Source organism: Poecilia reticulata, chromosome 13, assembly GCF_904066995.2.
Source record: "Poecilia reticulata chromosome 13, P_reticulata-male-v2, whole genome shotgun sequence".
Classification (NCBI taxonomy): domain Eukaryota; kingdom Metazoa; phylum Chordata; class Actinopteri; order Cyprinodontiformes; family Poeciliidae; genus Poecilia; species Poecilia reticulata.
The window spans coordinates 15,128,846-15,148,185 of NC_088842.1; the positions used below are offsets into that span (position 1 = coordinate 15,128,846).

The 19,340-nt window shown below is 38.0% G+C and overlaps 1 protein-coding gene across 5 annotated transcripts in view; it reads left to right on the plus strand.

Annotated features, from left to right (window-relative positions):
- The window catches only part of LOC103474519 (leucine-rich repeat and fibronectin type III domain-containing protein 1-like protein), a 170,719-nt gene that overhangs the window by 90,615 nt on the left and 60,764 nt on the right, over positions 1-19,340 (plus strand). For all 5 annotated transcript variants that reach the window (XM_008425562.3, XM_017308300.2, XM_081614344.1 and 2 more), the window contains one exon: positions 17,704-17,920. In XM_008425562.3, the coding sequence (XP_008423784.1) occupies positions 17,728-17,920 (193 nt within the window). In that variant the 5' untranslated portion in view covers positions 17,704-17,727. The remainder of the gene's footprint in view (positions 1-17,703; positions 17,921-19,340) is intronic.

Below are 19,340 nucleotides of genomic sequence, written 5' to 3' on the forward strand. Positions count from 1 at the left end.
TCAATACTATTTGCTCTTTGGCAAAACACAACATAAAATTTAAAGAAAGTTAAATAAAAACAGGTTTATTGCCATTTCTATGCCTGCATCTCAAGCTTAGGGTGTAACATGGATATTTTCGGCGCCATTTCAGGATCACTGAAGGGTCACTATGAAGACATTTTGTCAACGTGGCATATATGACCAATACTGGAAAGAGCTATAATAAAATTGTGATTATTTTTCAGAAAGAAGGACAAAAGCTGCTATAAATTTTAAGTGGAAAAGGAACTTTGTGGTTGACTTGTGATTTTCAGTGTATGTCTGGTTAGGAGTAGAGTGTATCAGAGTATTATAACATCCAACAACACAACAAGCACTGATGCAGTGTCCTGGCAGCCACAATCACCTCATTATCCGATGCAGCGGCAGGAGGAAGACAGGGCATTATAACATACAGCGGAGGGACACGAATGGGTGGGCGGGATGGCACAGAGTAAGATGACAAAAGAAGAACATTAAGAAGTTGAAAGAAAAAAAAAGACCCGGAAACAAAGTGTGATAGAGCAAGAAAAAATAAATAGGATGAAAGATGCATCAAAGGAGCCTTTTTCTAAATGTACCCTCACTCAGATTCCTGAAAGAACATCTGTGCCTGTTTGTTAGAAGTATGTTTCAGATCACAGCAGTGTAAACTTCCCAGATTGGAGACGCCAGTTGGCCTGGGTAACTCCTGTGGGTTAACACATGTGTACCTGTAAATATAGGCATTTGAGCCACTTTACAACCTTACTCTAAGCAGCTTAAGAGAAACTGATTTAGGAAAAGAACAGAACCTGACACCAATTTCATAAATGGGTTTCAGTGACTTATCAGTTTAAATTGGAAATGACCAATCCAGAAATCTCATCAGGTTTTTTTTGTCATATCCTCATACAAACTCACATTACCTCATTTCAGACTGTAGGTTTGTGATAATAGCATGACTCCAATAACTTCACAGCTCCCCTCATTCAGATAACATGGGTCAGTTTTGCAACCTTATTGCGCTACGTGTCCTTTAAAAACACAAATCCTGGTTTATGATGTCAAAGAGGCATGAGGTGCATCTGCTCTGACATTTCAAAACCCTGACAGTTCCTAACCCTTACTTCACAGAATAAGTATCTTTTGTAACAGTTGGTCAAATACATTTTTATTTGTAGCTATAGATATAAGATATAATATATTCAGCTTTAAAAAAAAAAAAACTTAATTCTTTTTAAGTTTATAACCAAAGCAGCAGCTGTCAAAGCAGGAAAAACTTGCACAAATTTTGTACATTGACTGCTTTGGTCACAGTACATCCAGAGTGAGATTTTCACTCACTGATCCCTTCAGGTGAGTTTGTCCACTGCGCGCTGCAAAGTCTATTGAAGGATCTGGGACGCCATGTGCCTGTTTATCTTCCAAAGGCCCTGGCAACCTTTTTTTTTAGAATGCATAACATCTTTCAGTCTCTTAAATATCAGGAGATTTTAAATAAAAAGCGCTGTTAGTGAAGGATTTAACCAAGCACTGGAAGGAGGACTCAAAACTTCAGACTTTCACCTGGTGGCGTGATTTTATTTTTATTTCCCCAGCAAGTAAAAGTGATTGCAGAAAAAAATGTCAAAACAAAAAAACTTCCAATATTTTCAAAGTAGTAAAACTGAACTTATAACAACATAGAAGGTATCACTGGGCCCCTTGCTGTAGAACCCTTGCACTCTGTGCTTGCTGAGGCACAAACCTCATGAGGAAACTCTTACTCCAGACTTTATACTAGAAGTTCCTTCTACAAGAAAAACCACCATTTAAAAGAATAAAATCATTTTAGCAAGATACAAATGATAAAAAATTGCACATAATCTATTAAGGTTGCATACACCTGTTTTTGTTCTCTTCTTAAAAATGGTCTGACAAACGCAAGCATCCCTGGTGCATTAGAAATGTAACATCCCACAAATGACCTCTCCACATAAGGCTTTGAAAGCTTTCTGCTGTGTTTGGACAGAGCAGCTTGGAAAACACATGGTTAGTTGGAACCAACGATATCTGGTAGTTTTCCCATCAGCCAACAGGTGATCATCATCACAATCACCGTGGAGTACCACACAAACCAAGCAACACAGCTCTGCAAGCCAACCTGATGCAGCAAAACAAACGAAACTGTGCAATCGTTGGTTGTTTGTCCATAATCGTCCAAGCTACTTATCTTACACCATGGGTTTCCCAATGGCACTTGGACTCTGCCTATAAACTGTAAACTGGTGCTCAGTGAGTTTGGTGATAGGATAAGGATGCAAAAAAAGTCTCAATCTCAGTCCTATTGAAAACGTCTGGCTAGAGCAGAATATACCACAGCAGAGGAATCAGTAATCTGGATAATATAGCACTTTTTATTGCCTTGTTGCTGAAAATGTGCTATATCAATAAAATTACCTTACCTAATAAAGAGGATTGTGCGATGATTGATTTCCCTGCTTCCCCAGTCTTGTATAGTGTTGAATCCTGAAGTGTTGTCCTATATTCGTTTCCCACTTGTAATCTTGCATAAACAGTATTTTCTTAAACTGCATGGTGAAGTTCTTAGTACTGTTGCCTTGCAGCAAGAAGGTCCTATGTTCAAATCCCAGCCCAGGCCTTTTCTGCCTGGAGCTTATATTTTCTTCCCATTCATGCAAGACCCCTCTCAGGGTATTCAAACTTCTTTTTACTATCCTGAAACAAGAAAGTTAAGTTTATTGGCTTCTTTAAATAGTTCACAAACATGCATGTATGTGTGCGCATGGTTATTTGTTCCATGTGTCTGTTTTGCCCTTTGACAGATGACCTTTCCAGGGTGATACAAAAGCTGTAGGTATGCACCAAATTATGGCTGGTGCCATTTCACAACAAAAAGTTATTGTGGGTCACATTATTGTGTATTGCTTTCTCCTTTTTGTCATAACAGATGTTTTAAAGTTCTACCATTTCCTCTAAAGCCACGCTGGAGCTTGTTTCCTACTTATTACTTATTTTATTCTAGTGTTTTCTCAGTGGCACAGAGGTTGTGGGAATCTCATGCTCCGCTTCTGTTTTGGAGCACCAATTAATCTCATTCACCTTGTTTTTTCAGTAATTTCTATAATGAAATCCTTCTCCATGAGGATGTAAACAGGCAGCTGCACAATTCCCACAGAGGTGAGATTTGGCACGATTTGAAAACAAACAAGCTTTCCAACCATGTGTGGAAAGACTCGAGGGAGAGTTTGGATGGGCTTTCGGGGGAGAAGGGGAGGTTTGCCACGTGATGGGGAAGGTTAAAATTAGAGAAATATTAAGTTCATGTGATAAAAATGTGCTTCATTAGCTCACTTTCTAAAAAAGGCTTGACGCTGTTAGTGTCTGGAAAATCAGCTCCTTACTTCATAATTATTACAACACTAGTAAAGTGTCTCTTCCTCTTGCGTTCATTGGAACTCTCCCATGCTCACCCCCTCTGAAGGCAAGCATCCAGATTCATTACTTGTGAAATCACTGGACCAATCTTGCACTTTCTTGCAGCCCCCTACACACACACACTCTCACACACACAGAGATGCAGGCTTTCTATCTCCTCACTGTTACCAACCTTCTACAATTGGACGTTGCTAAGCTACAGGCCCCCATCAAGTTTGTCTTTTGCAGCCAATAGAAGCTTTTCCTTCACCGGCGCTTTCCAGCGATGCTGAAATCTGTGGCAGCGCTTCGTTGTTTCTTCAGTCTCATCTATTCTCAGTACTTCCTTAGTTGTGAGGCTTGCGCACCTTTTAAAACATAACTTTGAGTTAACTCTTCAAGTTTGTTCACCCATTCCATTCATCAAATTAAACCGTCATTTTTTTTTTTTTGGAAATGACACAAAGATTTTGTTCAGTAGACTGTAGAAATGTATTTCACCATCATCTTTCATCATTTCACGCAAATGCAGCTAACCGTACAAAGGTGGCCCATTGACTTAGCTCACAAAACGTGAGATTACCTGCACTCACATTCACTAACAAACACGGTGTACTATAAGATAATCAGTGATGTGTGTCGCAGAAGAAGCATGTGTGCGAGTGAGTGCGGCAGATGGAGGTTGCTGCTTTCAAGGTCGTTAACAACCTAGTGCTCTTACTAGAGCAGACTGCAGAAACACGTAGAACACACAAACACTACCTCGTGTGCATTTGAAAGCTAAGACACACAGGCAAACGGTTGAGTACTTGACAATGTATGACTCCTCCTAAAAGAGCAAGCAGCATGTATTCATTCTTATTATAGGCTTTGGAATATACCCTAGAATACAATACCTCCCCCCAGTTTTTTTTTTTTTTTTAAGGTATAGGATTCAGTGAACATGCACGTGCACATATGTTTGTGCTTCATTATGCACACAATATTTTCCAGTGCCTCTGCAAGAGAGCTGACAGGATAATCTATCTTCGTTGCACGGTGAAGGGGTACTGTAAGGTTGCAAGCTGGACACTGTGCGATGAGCCAAAATTATATGCTCATACATACCAGCCAGCACATGCGTATTTGTTGAAGACAATGATGAATTGCAGGAATGGACATCGGGGAATTATTCCAGTTTTATTTAATGATTTTTGGTCAAATTTGAATGGATAATGTTGTAAAAGACTGCTGTGAAGTCAAGCCTGTCAACATTTACAGCTACAACATCTGGCGTACTCAGGAAAAATTGCACATTACAAGAGCTGTTCATCCTCTCTATTGCTGCAACATTTTTACAGTTTCTTTGTGTTTCCGTTTGTCTTTAAACAAAAGCCTGCTCAAGCTAATTTTCATTGATTTGCAGATTACAGAGTAATGATCCTGTCTTTCCATTCCCCATACCCTTGGCTTCTTGTGGAAATGTTCACTTTATTATTTTCATGCAGTGAAAGTTTTACTCAAGTGGGAATGGGTCTGACTGAGAGTGAGACCAAAGACTGCCATTCTTGGTAAAAATGTATCACCAGAGGCCCTCACAGTAAATTGGATTTTTAAAGATAGAAGATCACCTAGCCAGGTTTCCATTGGTGGTATGGGCATCGAATGTGAAGGTGCCCTGCAGTGGGAAAGTGTGCTAATATTTAATTCATCCAGAATTTACAATAATGTCTTATTTTTCAGCAATTTTTTAATTGCTAGATTGTATTTTGACGATGATTCTACACAGTCTATTGTGTGAAAAAAAGTGTTGAATTTAAAATTATATAGAGGATTATGAATAAAAAATATTTTTTTCCTATTGGTCTTCTCCTCACAATCGTGGTTGTTAAAGATTTAACAACCTGGCCGTATATTTTTATTTTCAGTGAAAAATAGAGACATTTCATTTTGTGAATGAATTTAATTTTCACATGCATGTTGTCATATTCCTGCCATATCAGAATTAAAAATAAATAAGCACGCTCTAAAGTTTGATTTTGCTGGTTAATCTTTGCATTTACATGTTCAATCGACATTTTTAGCTACTGTTTTATGATTTATTTTCTCCTTTTGTGTGCATTTTCTGATTTGCAGTGTTTTTTTTACTGCTGATGTCTGCTTAACACTATTCTGTCTTGCTATTCCACTGATTTGTTTTGCTAATTTCTTGATGCTTTCCTATAATTACCCACTTTTTAAGATCTCCTAATTCATGCTGCGTTCATCTTGGTGTGTATGACTGCTGCAAAGTTGGTCACATACGGAACAATTACAATCCTTCGTTTTTCCGTAACCCCATAACTGCATCATTTATGCATTAAAATGAACAAGGTTTAGTTGGATTTAAGGTGCTTTGATCGTGTCTTGTTCTTTCTTACCAGAGAGCCTCCGCCTAATCAGAAGACGCTCTCTTTGATCATAACCGCATTTAAACTCAGCGATTCTTGAAATAGGTTAAACACGGTAGCACTGCAGTATGCTATGTTTTCAATAAACATTTCACCTCCACACCTACAAGACACCTCCACGTTTCCATTGATTTGATGAGAAACGGTGGAGAAAAATAGATTGGAGCACAACGGACTGTTTTCACAGATAGGGTCGATATGACCTGTGAAGGACATTTTATTTTCCTTAGAAAAAGAAGCAGTGAGTAATTACTGCCACCATCTGAACTCAAAACCTTCTGCTGCAATCCTGAGCGCATGTGTTTAGATTGCTTAGAAAATCCCCAGATTTATTTATTTTTTCTCTTTCAACTGATCAAACGCTTTCGTAAGAAGAAATATAAATCTGTGGATTTTTAGTGCACAAAACAGCTACTCAGTCACTATATCTGGCCCGAACAAAATAAATAAATAAATAAATAAATAAATAAATAAAGATACCCTGTCTGGGAGCAGCTAATCAATTTAGACATGCAAATCGGGCACCATGCTGTCAAACATAACAAAGTCTGTCTGTATGTTTTTGACTTTTTATTTACAAAAACAAAAACATCTGTCATTCCTGGAGACTTCTTCACTTTTCTTGTGACAGCTTTTACAATCACTTGTAGAGAGTGATAAACAACTGAGAGCTTCTTATTGCAGTTGTTGTAGAATGATGATGGGCATATTTGTCTGACTTTCAGTCATAACTTCACCATATTTTAATAATCTTCGATGATTCTCAATAAAATGTATAAAGGGGAACAAAAGTTTTAAAATGCACCATCGCATTAAACCTATTGGAGTACATCCATAGATGATATTCCAATTAACCATGGTTTATTAAATTAACTTTAAAAAGCGTACAGGTTAATTTAAATTGAGCTCCTAAATTGCTTTTAATTGCCAGGGTATGTATGCTTGGTTGCATACCTTGTGAGTCCCTTATGTTGCCATTTTGTGAAATTATGACCAGCTGGATGAACGGATGGACGGACTGATAGCAGGTCATATTTTACAAGTGAATGCATGAGAAGTAAACACGGAACAGACATTTTTTATGTGGCAAACGTCCTAAAAGTTTGAGAGCCACTTGCTTAGATGCATCTCAGATGTGTGAGGTTGAGTATGTTAGAATTAAGATAATACTAACGGAAACTCAGCCACCAGTAAAGGTCAGCAATCGTCTCCTTTACATTTCAGTGCAGGTGAAACAAAGAGGACAGGAGTGCACACTTCAGCTGTTAGTGAGAAAAAGCGAATGCCAGATCTATTGATCTAATACAATGATGAAATGGGAGGGGACTTTGGTTTGGCTTTTCCATTCTGTATCAGTGTCTTTGTTTTTTTTTGTTTTTTGGAAGACCAACCTGGAGATCAGCAGGTACATGAAGAGCTGTGCTTATATACTGTACAGCTCTGGCCAAAAGATTATTTCACAAATATGTCGCTAATTTTACTTAAGGCAGGTGGTCAAAGAAGCCTGTTCTTTGCATAAGGTAAAGGTTGTTTACTGATCTAAAATAATATCAAGGTACCTGTAGGAAACTTGTATAAAGTTTTCCTTTCTTCCATCCAATAATTAAACCTTTTACCTTATTGCACTCACTTGTTGTTGTGTTTGCTGAGTGATGTGTTTCTGCAGTTAGTACTGGGAGAGGAGCTTGATTTTTATTTTATTGTCACAACTTAATCATAATTTAAAAAATATTTAAAAATATATAGATATATTTTTTTTATTAAAGTGTAACATAGTGCAGCTATAATGTGGTTTGACTTTATGTTCATGTTGTAATTCAAGAATGTTTTCATTATTGAATTGCCCATGAATATATCTAGCTAAGCCATTCTAAATGTTTGGTGATGGATGAATTAGATCATTTCACATTTGTGATTGTTTTGCTTCAGAGCCATGGCAGACTTTTTTCCCATCCTTACACCTAATGGAAAAAAAAAAAACTGAAAAATAAATAACAAATAACTGAACATCTGCTTTCTTGCGGTTTGTGGCTCCAGTTAGAAACGTAAGTATCCTGCAATTCCTGGAAGCAGCCTATGTTGCTCTACACCGGAAAACGTAACAGGAACTGATCAAGCGTTGCAGTAATTGTGCGTCAGGGGAACTGCTGAGGTTTCAGGGGTTTTGCGCCTATGGAAAGCCGAGGTTAAAATTAAAGCAAAGCAGAATTAGGGTGTGAAAATGAAATGTTTATAAAGTTTTGAGCAGCAGTTTTGGTTTCTACATGATTTTAATGTGCTACCAGTATATGTCATTAAAACATGAGGGTTGGTGTCCTGCAACTTTTAGATGCATCTCTGCTTCATCACACCTGAATCACATAATTAGGTAATTAGCAGGATCTCGAAGAACTTGACTGCATGCTGATTAGTTAATTCAGCATGCAGCATGAGTTATTAGATCCACGTATATTGGACAAGGAGCATATTTAAAAGATTCAGTGCACTGGCCTTCGAGAGCTGGAGTCCTGTAGTTTTCTTTGATAGTCCGGTAATAATTTGTCCTCACTCATTGTTGGGATACGTCTCAGCCTACTTTGTGCCCCCAATCAAGAGTTTTCTATTTTTGTGCCACACAGAAAACAATTACTTTTATTGAAGCAATAAAACATGACAGAATGGCCCTCGAGGGGTGGAGTCCTTGTTGCATAACCTTTCAACAGGTCGTGAGAAGAATTCAGTCAGACGTGTTGCAGAATTTGGAAGACACCAACCCTTTAAAATCATAGTTGTTCACCTATAAGCTAGAGTCAGTAGCACCTCTTTTCTTAAATATGTACCGATATGGAATGGTTCTACTCAGCATGGCTCGACTCTGCTTTTATTTTTCATTTATGACACTTCACTCAATATGGGTGGAATCAGCTATTTATGCTCAAAGCTGCTTTTTCAGCAAACATGCAACTTACCTGCGTGCCTGTGTTTGCTTGACTACACTGCAAAGATTCACAGAGCCTTGCAAATGTATTTCTTTCCCTTGAACATTTCCATATTTGACTTGCTAGATTTGAAAATGTCAATGTATACCCCAGGATTTGTGATAAACTAATTCAGTATTGCACATTGAAGAATAATTCTATGCGGTTTAAAAATTTTATTGTCTACCTTTTTTTTTAATCAAAACTTTATGGAAGCTTATTTTGCAGTACTTGTATTAGGGTGTAGCCCTAATACAAGTACGTGAGAAGAATTCATTCGTGAGAAGGGTGTAGCCATCTAATTATTAGTGTCAACCTGTGTTTACAACAAGGCATGTGGGGAGGACCAGCAAATATGAAAGAAGCAGCTTTTGGTTAAATGAAGCCAAAATGAAATAAATAAAATGGCCCATATGCAGCACATTAAATGCAACAGAAAAGTAAGACTATCACCTCCCTTTATCCTCACATTGAAATATGGAAGTGGATGTGCATCAAGTGGCTCTAAGCTTTTCTTAGAGCTGGGATATGTAACTTTTATTTTAAAAGAATGTATGTTTGTTTTTTCACTTATTTGTTAAAACCGTCCATGTTGTGACCATATGGCATGAGACCGACGGTCTATGAAAAAATTGAGCTCCTCTTGTTTTCTCCTAGTGCTCCCAGTGCCAACTACAAAAACATAGAGCTCTGTCAGAAACAACCAATCAGAGCCAGGAGGAGGGCCTTTGGGCTGTCAGTCAACCTTTCTATGCTACAGCTTCTCCAAGTCAGCAGAGCATGTCATGAACGCTCAGGGTCGTTAGCATTGCCACCAATGTCGGCAGATAAACATTTTTCCTGTAACAATAAGTTGTTTCTCCATGTTGCATGTTGAGCAGCATGTACATGAGGATGATTGATAATGCTAAGATCCTCCTCCTGGCTCTTATTGTTTATTTTTGACTGGGAGTGGTGTATTATTTCTCCAGTCTGCAATAGTAGCACTGGGAGGTGGTGGAAGAGCTCATTCTTTTCACAGATTATCTGGATCACATTATACTGTCATAGTGACAGTTTTAATACATGTAAAAAAAAAACATTTTATGAAAGGTACATGCCCCATCTTTAAGCAGAGACAGAGAAAGTTGGTCAGAGTAGATGGGAAGATGGATATATCGGACGTGCATGCAGCGATGTCCTAGAAGAAATTCTGTTGCAGTAGAGCCTGAAAAACAGTTTAAACTCGGGCCGGAGGCCATTTTCCAGTGAGGCAATGGAATTGTTTAGATGAAAGCACATAATTACGTGTCAAACTGACAGACCTTAATCCAATTGAGACTTAAAAACGATGTTGTTTCTCCCTCGAAATCTAACTGAGCTCCAGCTATTTTGCATAGACATACCCCAAAACATTTGCTGTTTGCCATGGAGAGGTATTCCACACATTTAATATTGTTATTGGTTATAAAATATATTTTAAAAAACTAGTTTAAGTTGGTCTGTTCCCAAATTACCAATAAACTGCACTGATGTTTGTCATTGTAAAGTGACAAAATAAAATAAAAAATGGTCAACGGATATGAACACTTTCACAAGGCATTGTAATAGACAGCATCATTCAGAGATTTAAAAAAAAAAAAGAGCATAGCACGATGCAATTATTGTTTTAAATGAGATTAAAGAATTTATAGCTGTCAAAATGATTGAGGACAGTCTGCTGGTCTGCTGAGAAAAAAAAAACAGATCAATCTGTGAAATCCATACACATGGTTAATAAACATACGCTTAAATTTATTAGTCATGCTCATAATAAACAATCCATCCCACAACTGGGATTTATGTGCAGCCGACTTCAAATAAACAACCTCATAAAACAAGGCAATGTGCTCGTGTGCTGCTGCAGTGACGCTGATATTCATTCCCACAGGTGGGGATTTTTTTTTCTTTTTGACCAGTCGGCTGTTTGCAGCGTTTACACATCACTGTGTGGTGCCTTGAAGTTTGGCTGTAGCTTCTTGTGCTTGTTATGACATAAAACCCTAATATAGCACACGTACTTCGGCACACAGTAAACATCACTATAGAATTTAGTTAGCATGAAAGCACAAGGTTCATAAATGACTGGCCAAAGCCAAATGCAAGGCTTAAAACTATGCTGCACAGATTTAAGCCGACAAATGTAGATGAGCAAAATGTATGAACTGAATCCACCATGAAATATGTCAATGGCTTCACTTTTCTGTCTTTTCTCCTCCACAGTCAACCCTGGAATTTTATGCACTTCTACAAAACCTTTGATGTTCATTGTTTGGGTGTTTCTGAAAAAAGTGGGTTAGAAGCTACATTTGGAATCTCGGTTCATTATTTTTGCTCTGCTCAAACTATAACGTGCCGAGGGAGTCTGAAATGTGCAGTCACCATTGCAACCGCTTAAAATTAGTGTGGAAAAATGTCAAGCTGTATCCTGTCTTGAAATAACGACCATTTACATGCATTAAGTTGCCATTCAAACCGTTGGGAGCCACTTTCGTGGCCCATTTTTACAGGTTGAAAAAAGCAATTCGGGTCTGTATGTCTTGTGTCATCAGTTCTCAGAAGCTGAACACCCTACAACAAACAAAGCCTGCTGAACGATCATCACCAACTTTCATGTCAAACCAACATGTCCATAGTTGAATAATCTGGTGTGGGAGAGCAAGAATATGTGCTTTTTATTTATTTTATTTTTTTATTTAGAAAGAGTGCTACACTGCAGAGTAATGGTTGTCAAGATGGTTGTCAAGCAAGTGAAGTCCGCACTAAAAATAATCCTCTAACATTAAAAAGACTTAAATATGGTGGCTTCTTGTGTATTAGTATTATTACCAATAATAATAATAATACATGTTTTCATGCTTTTCAAAGCAATGATTTGAAATAAAAACCACATCCTGTAACAGACATTCTTTATAAATGCAGTTTTATTTGTAAAAGAAAAAAACAGGAAGTATAAACCAGGACAAGAAGATGCATGGATGATAAAAATAAAAATACAGTAACAAGCGTTGCTGCAGAGTAACAGAAACCGCAAAGAAGGCTGTGGGGGTGATGAGATAAGAATCTGAATAAGTGAAGTGCTTAAACCTTTTTTTTTTTTTTTGCACAAAGTTGAAGTGCTCTTACATTGTATTGTTTGTGTAGGTTACGTTCACGAGTCTAAAATAGATTTAATGCAGCCGGAAATGTATGAAAATGAGAAAAATATGGATATGTGGATGCCTGGATGCCGAACACGATGTCGCTGGAGGGATTTGAGATGGGGGGGTAGGTTTAGTGGAGGGAGTAATCACAAATAATGGGAAGTTATATTTAATCTAACACATATCCAGAAAACACGGAGCAGGTGAAAATGGAAGGGTTGTCAAAATAGCCCATGTGTCTTGTTTATGCAAGTTATTTATTCAGAATCCCAGTTGCATTGTGAGATAGTGGAAAGCCTGAACTATCAAATTACAGAATAAAATCCATTTTTCACTAGGATTATGAAGCTGCATGCACTTTACTTTGTTTCCTAGATAATGCACTGGGAAATCAGACATGAACAGAAGTTGTTGCAGCACTGCCTATTTTTAATCTTGCGAGGCTGTGGAGCATTGTTGTTGCTTAATGAGAATGTTCTGTTGAGGATTTTATGAGTACCAAGAGAGGGGCAGGTTGTAATGGAACTACACAGGACCCACTGCTGGATTAAAGTTCAATGCTATCGATTCACTTGTAAGCCTTACTGGTGAGGCTAATGTACTGTTGTCCACCAAAGCACACATATCACACAACAGGTTTTGTTCCATTTTCAATGATCAAAAATGCAACTATGCCTCTGTGGCTGCCTGCTTAGGCAAAGATGGAGCTTACGTTTTGACGTTTTGACATTTTGACGTTGACGTGTTGAGTCAGACTGATTTGCAAAGCGAAGCACTTGCATATGGCTCAGATTGCAAGGGGAAGATGACCCTGTTTTTGTTTAAAAACACGCACAACCTGGACAGATAGATAAATTCTTAAATCGCTGTAACACTGCTTTTTATTTTGCAAAGTATGGGACATATCAAAAAACATATGTACAGTAGATATGAAGACATGAAGCTTACTTAATGAATTATCATTGAATGATGTACTTGGGTTACTTCTTTTTGACTGGTGTCTTTTTTCTATTTTTTATTTGTTCATATTTTTTTATATTTAATAATATGCTGGCCACTTTAGGCATAATGTTCAATACTTTATACACAGTCCACAAGTGGTTAAAATAAATACACCTGCAATTGATCAAGAAAAAGTTTTAACTGATAAGCAAATGTATTAAAATGAGAGAAATACGTGAATGCTGACAATTATGTTATTGGAGGAAATGGGATAGGCTTAGTGGAAGGAGAAGCTTTCAAGCGTTTAGCATGCTGAAGTGTGAATGGGTTTTGATCAATAAAAGATAAGTTTTGGGTGTGTAGATTGTGCCTGTAAGTTACAACATTCATGCCTTGGAAGCTTTCAGCATGCCCAAAAAAAAATCACTATCAGATGTGTAGAAACAAGACGGTATGCCTCTGTCACTTGAGCAAAATTCAACTGTCAAACTGCAAAGTGTGTACGTAATAGTGTGAAAGTGGTATTTGCGCAATGCCAGGGTCAGTGGCAAGCAAGTTTAGATTGAGAGTTCATAGTGACTGAGAATTCATAGTGACACTCCTTAATCATTATATATATATACATAATGTATATATATATATATATATATATATATTATACAATTTTGTAGGTTTATAATGTAGCACAATGTAACATCCCTAAATGTCAGTGTCCTGATATTCAATTCACAGATTTAATGACTTTAGACTTGACTTAAATTTCTACACCTATCACTTATGACTTCACTTCGACTTAAACCCTTTGACCTGACTAGACATCTTTTATCAAGCAGAAAGTGCGTAACGCAAAGAAAACCGTTAGGCATGGAATCATGGAACCATGCCAGGCGAGGAATCCAGCCTGCTGTTCGCCCCCCACTGCTTCCCAATTTCCCCCCTCTTGTTGCTACAACAAGCATGCTCCATCCAGCGTGCTGTTTACCTGCTTTTCTTCTGAGTCCTTTGATGACAGCAAAGAGTCTGATGGCGGTAGAGAGGCTCTTTCATCTAGCAGGGTAGTGTATGCAAAGTTGGAAAAAAAAGGGCTGCACAAACAATGGGTAGGCTACTATACAGCTTAGCTCAGTACCATAATATTCAGGCAGTAAGAATCTATATGCAGACAGAAGCATGGGTCTCAGGCTTTTTCTGTATCTGTTTCTCAGCAGAAACAGAGACAGAAACGGAGATGAGAGCGCTGTCAGCACCTATATGGACCTTAGTACGAGATGCCAGAGCTGACATAAAGGTGTGGACATTATGTTGGCTGATGGGCGCAGTGGAAAATGCTCTACGATAGAAAGCAAGCATGATATGTTCTCAAAGTCACAATGGGAGTGTTTTTTCTATTTATTTTACTTGTCCTGAACCTTAACCTGAACCTGTTGCTTATCACTTAAATGCTTGGTGATGCAGTTCCCTCTACCATTTCACTGTCACTTTTCCCATTCCTCATTTCTTGCACACATTTCTCTGTCTGTATCAGTTATGAAGGGCTTCTATCAGATTAGATTTTTTTTTTTTTGCCAGGCTGCAGTCTTCCTGTTATTTTTCTAACTATGATATTTAACTGTTTTGGTAATTTAACACAAAAGAGGGTGCATTATAGCATTTCCTAGTTATTTTTCTCTAAAAAAGAAAGGTTTAACATATCCTAGCGCTATCAGCTGAGTTCCAGGTACTCTGGCTTACTAAGATTCTATAAAATTAGAAATAGTCGTTCTCTAGGTGATGCAGTGATGAATCACTTGACATTTAACAAGTATTGTAGAAGCATCTACTAACTTCGGTGCTTTGTCGAGCCTTACTCAGAACCATTGGTATTATTATAATGGCTTTAATGTAATGCTATTAACTAAGACTGAAGGGAATTACCACCAACCTGTAAATTACAGCTAAACTGAAATGCATTTGCTTTTTCTAAAACATTCCAACTAAATTATCAGGCGCTGAAATAAAAAGTTTCACCATTAATAGCACATTTCTTATCTGTCTGCCTAATGCACTGCAAGTTTTGTAAAATTTTTTCTACGAAACTCCAGTTTTTACTTCCACACCTCATGGTTTCCAAAGTTTGTACACATAAAAAGCCAACCAACATTTTTATGCTGGTCCAAACACGACAGTCCATAGATTTTCTTGAAGGACAGCAGGCCAACCCAATAAAACCTCTGATTACTCGTTGGCTTGCCTCACCACTCTTCTCTGACCGACGCTGTGTCTTATGTCATTTGAGTTGTGAAACAAAAAAGCATAAAAACATTTCAGTCGACACACACAGAAAAAAAAAATGCTCCAATCTTGTTGGTACACAAAGTTGCCACACAAAGTTCCAGCATGTTCACGTCTGGAGACGGATGGGGAATTAGTGATTCAGAGGGATTCATCATTGGGAGTGAGACGTAACCCAGGGACAGATTGGGAAAGAGGTCAAGTTACCTACTGTCAGCCCAGCGAGAAGCAGCTGAATGTTGGGAGGAGGGCAGGCGCATGTGTGTACATGCATGAGGGGAGTAGCCTACATGTAAGCTGGCACACTAACACATTCTCACTCCGTGCTTGTCATATATGGATGCTTGGTCAGGTTCCCTCTGAGTCACATGTTGACGCATTGGTTAAACCTTTCTCGTCATGAATTGACGTGCAGGGTGCTCTCGTTGAACGTCGTAGAGCTCCGTAAGCGTTGGAAACTGACGACATGGGAATAAAGAGAATGACGAGTAGGGAGTCTTGTATATAGACACAGTCAGAAAAATACTTCGATGATGGTCCTGGGAAATTAATAGTAAAAATGTTTTGGAATGTGTGTAAAATTAATTATAGTTAATTAAACCAGAAAACATTAAAAAGTAATTGATAACAAATTTAAAATGGTGGGGGGGGAGATTAGAAACACATTTTTACTAAATGGTATCTGAGGAAATTCTTAGGCAATGCTCAAAATAAGAAATTTTTGTAAAAGCCATTTTATTCAGTCAGACTGAAAACATGCATACTGATATCAGCCTATAAAGTTATGTCCTTTTGGTACAGAACAGTTTTGTGTCCAAACTGAGTGCGTTAGAGAGAGAAAGACGAAGATAATTTCTTTTTGTTTTCTATACTAATGCTATGAGTAGACTGGGTGTCCAACTTAGTGTCTTTTCAGCTTGCCATATGGGTCCAGTTTGCAGCAGGTGTTACATTTTAGTTATCGTCATGCAATATTAGCATGTAACATTGCTTTGCTGAATAGATAACTTACTTTATTAATCCCAAAGGTAATTTAAATATTTTTTGAATTTTAATTTAATTGAATTCTGTCGCTGAGGTTATAAAATATTGTCCAATGTTTTGTACAGTTCGTATAGCACTCTTCAGTCTATCCGTTTGAAAATGGAAAGAGTTTGTCCAAGACATGATCATCCGCCTCGACTGAAAGGCTGAGCAAGGCATCGTTAATCTATGGGAGAGAGGCAAGACTGTGGAGTTGTTGCAAGCAGGCCACAAATCCCATCTGAGGTTTCTCTTGACATGTAATGGACACGGCAAGCATGTAAACGAAGGTGCTCTGGTAAAATGAGACCAGAATTTAACTTCTTGACACACATGCGATGTCTCAGCGCAACAGAAAACATACACCCTGAACACACTGCTGCTTTCAAGTGTTACGACGTGGCTCATTGAGCCGGAACAAATGACAAATTTACTGAAAGTAAAATAATTAAAATAAACTGAATAAACAGGAAGGCAACCCCAAGGCAGCTGGCATAGCTGCAGCCAAAGCAGGTGGAATTAGCAAGGCCTATGCCAACAAAAAGCCAGATTGGGCCACGCAAGAGCTGCCATGGCGCACTGGAGCACAGCTGCTTTTACACTCGGGAGACGCTGGGCCCCAGAGACTCCTAGGACGAATGGACAAACATTCCACTTTCTCAATAGAGACAGACCTCAAGAGACTGAAACGGCAACTGTAGGCGTATCGAGTAAGGGGTTCGAAATATAAACGCATGTTACATTTTTCAAAATGTCATCTATTTAACTTAAAATTAAAATGATTAATAACCCCTCCATCACAATCATGCACTAGTTTGTTAGTCTTTTACAAAAAAAAGCAGTCATATATATTGAAGTTCTTATTTCAGAAAAAAGTAAAGAAAATGCAATGCACTTGAACACAGAAACATCTACATCTCTTTATGTACTTCTATAGTAATGCAACATGTGAAGTTATTCTGAAGAAAATGCTGCTGCCAAGAAACATGGCCTTACAACTTCATGTTTGCGCCAAATGTTTAATAATCTTTTCAGAAGAATCTGTTCTGCCGTTATTGATCTCTTATTGTGTGACGTGGGGAAAATAAGACATTTTCATGCCTGCCATGATGCACAATAGCAGATGTGGCTTGGCAAAAATTAATGCAGTGAAACAATGTGTTGCACAACCAGAGGAAATAATGCATTCTATTATTATTTGCTCTCTTTTTCTTAATAAGCTTTACTTACATTTGAAGATTAAAAGCAGAACTTCCCCCCCAAACAATAGAGAACCTGCAGTAAATAGTAGCTTAACATCATGATGTTCATAAGCTGGCAGATTTACCAAACTACTGGAGATAACCTATATGCTTGTTTACCTGACCAAAGAATCTCAGAGTGCAGTGATTCACCCTGGTTTGTTACTTCCTGGGGGCCTTTGTTGTAGCAGTACCATTCTCATTCTCCGCTTTAATTCACTCCTCCGTTTTATTTTTTTTTTGTGTGTGTGTCTTGCAGTTGCCCTGTTTCCTGGGGAGGATAATGGAACGGCTGTGGTTCTCTTTTCTGTTGCTGGCAGCAGCATGCAGAGGACAGTCGTGTCCAAAACGCTGCATGTGCCAGAGCCTCTCTCCATCACTCGCTATCCTCTGCTCCAAAACAGGTCTGCTCTTTGTTCCCACTGCCATCGATCGACGCACAGTGGAGCTACGTCTTCAAGAAAACTTCATCACAGGTATCACACCTACTGTCGGGTTGGATCCGTCTGTCGTTTAAACAAATAAACTGCTAAAATTTAAATGACATATTTGCATATCCCCTCATCTCCACTACGGGCATTTTGTTTATTTTAAACTATAATAAATTCAGTGTTACACTAATAATTGGATGCATATCGACTTCATCTCAAATTGTTTCAGCAGCTTGCTGAAACAATTTGTTTTCCGTTAATACAAATGCAAGGTACTCTTTATTCTGCTACTTGAAAATTATTATTTTTTTGCTGTGTTTGTAATCGTCCTTTTAAATTTAAGTGCCTTTTTATATTATTTTTGTTTGGCCGAGCTAATCTCATTTGTTTCTTTTAGATCTGACATCAAAAACCTTTTTGTGTTACTTTGAAACATGATCGGTTTATTTCTAATCTGTATCCATAGTGACTCTCTAATCCATAGTCCACTAAAACAAAATGGACACAAATTTAAATTAACTTCTTCCTAGTTTTATTCTGCAGAAAGATGTTCAGCAGATACTGTTTTCATTTAAAACCTAAAAAGTTGAATCTGGATATATTAGAATATTACCTAAAAGTTAATTTATATTAGCATTTAAATACAAAATGTAACTCATATAGAGCCATTACACACAGAAGGAAATATGTTAAGCATTTATTTATGCAAATTTTGATGACTATGGCTAATAGGAAATGAAAATCTGAAATTTAGTTTCTGTGAAAACAATTCTCAACACTGAAATACCCTATTAAAAAGTATGTCCATTTGTACAAAACATGGACTCAGTGCTTGGTCAGGGCTCCTTTTTGCATGAATTACTGAATCAGTGAAGCATTGCATGGAGGCATTAGGGAAGCAGAGGTTCCTTCCGTTCAGCTGGTGTCCTTCATCTTCCTTTTGAAAAACACCACATGAATTTTCTGTTGGATTTAGGTAAAGCAGGTTTTCTGCCAATCAAATGGAGAAATACTGTTGTCAATAAACCATGTATTGGTACTTTGGATAGTGTGGGGACAGATGCCATGTTCTGCTGGGAAATGAAATCAAAATCTCCATCAAAACAGTGCTTCATAGAGTTTCCCACGAAATGAGCACTCTGTCTTTGTACTTCATGAAATCCAGTGGAACAATAGCAGCTTTCCAAATACTTTCTGACTACAGTCTGCTCCTGAAGAAACTTCAATTTTGCACATTTCTCCTCTACAGACCTTCTACTTTTTCCACTCTCCAGGCTTTTTATGTCAAGATAAAAAAGCAAAATTTGGTTTGCAATAAAAGAAGAACTTATGACCACTGAGCAACAGTTCAGAGCTTTTTCTTCTGGGGAAGATGCTTCTGAAGTTGTTTTTGGTTCAGGAGCGGCTTGACACAAGTGATGCAGAAGCAGTACCCTCTTTTCCAGTGCAGCAGCAATCCATGCCT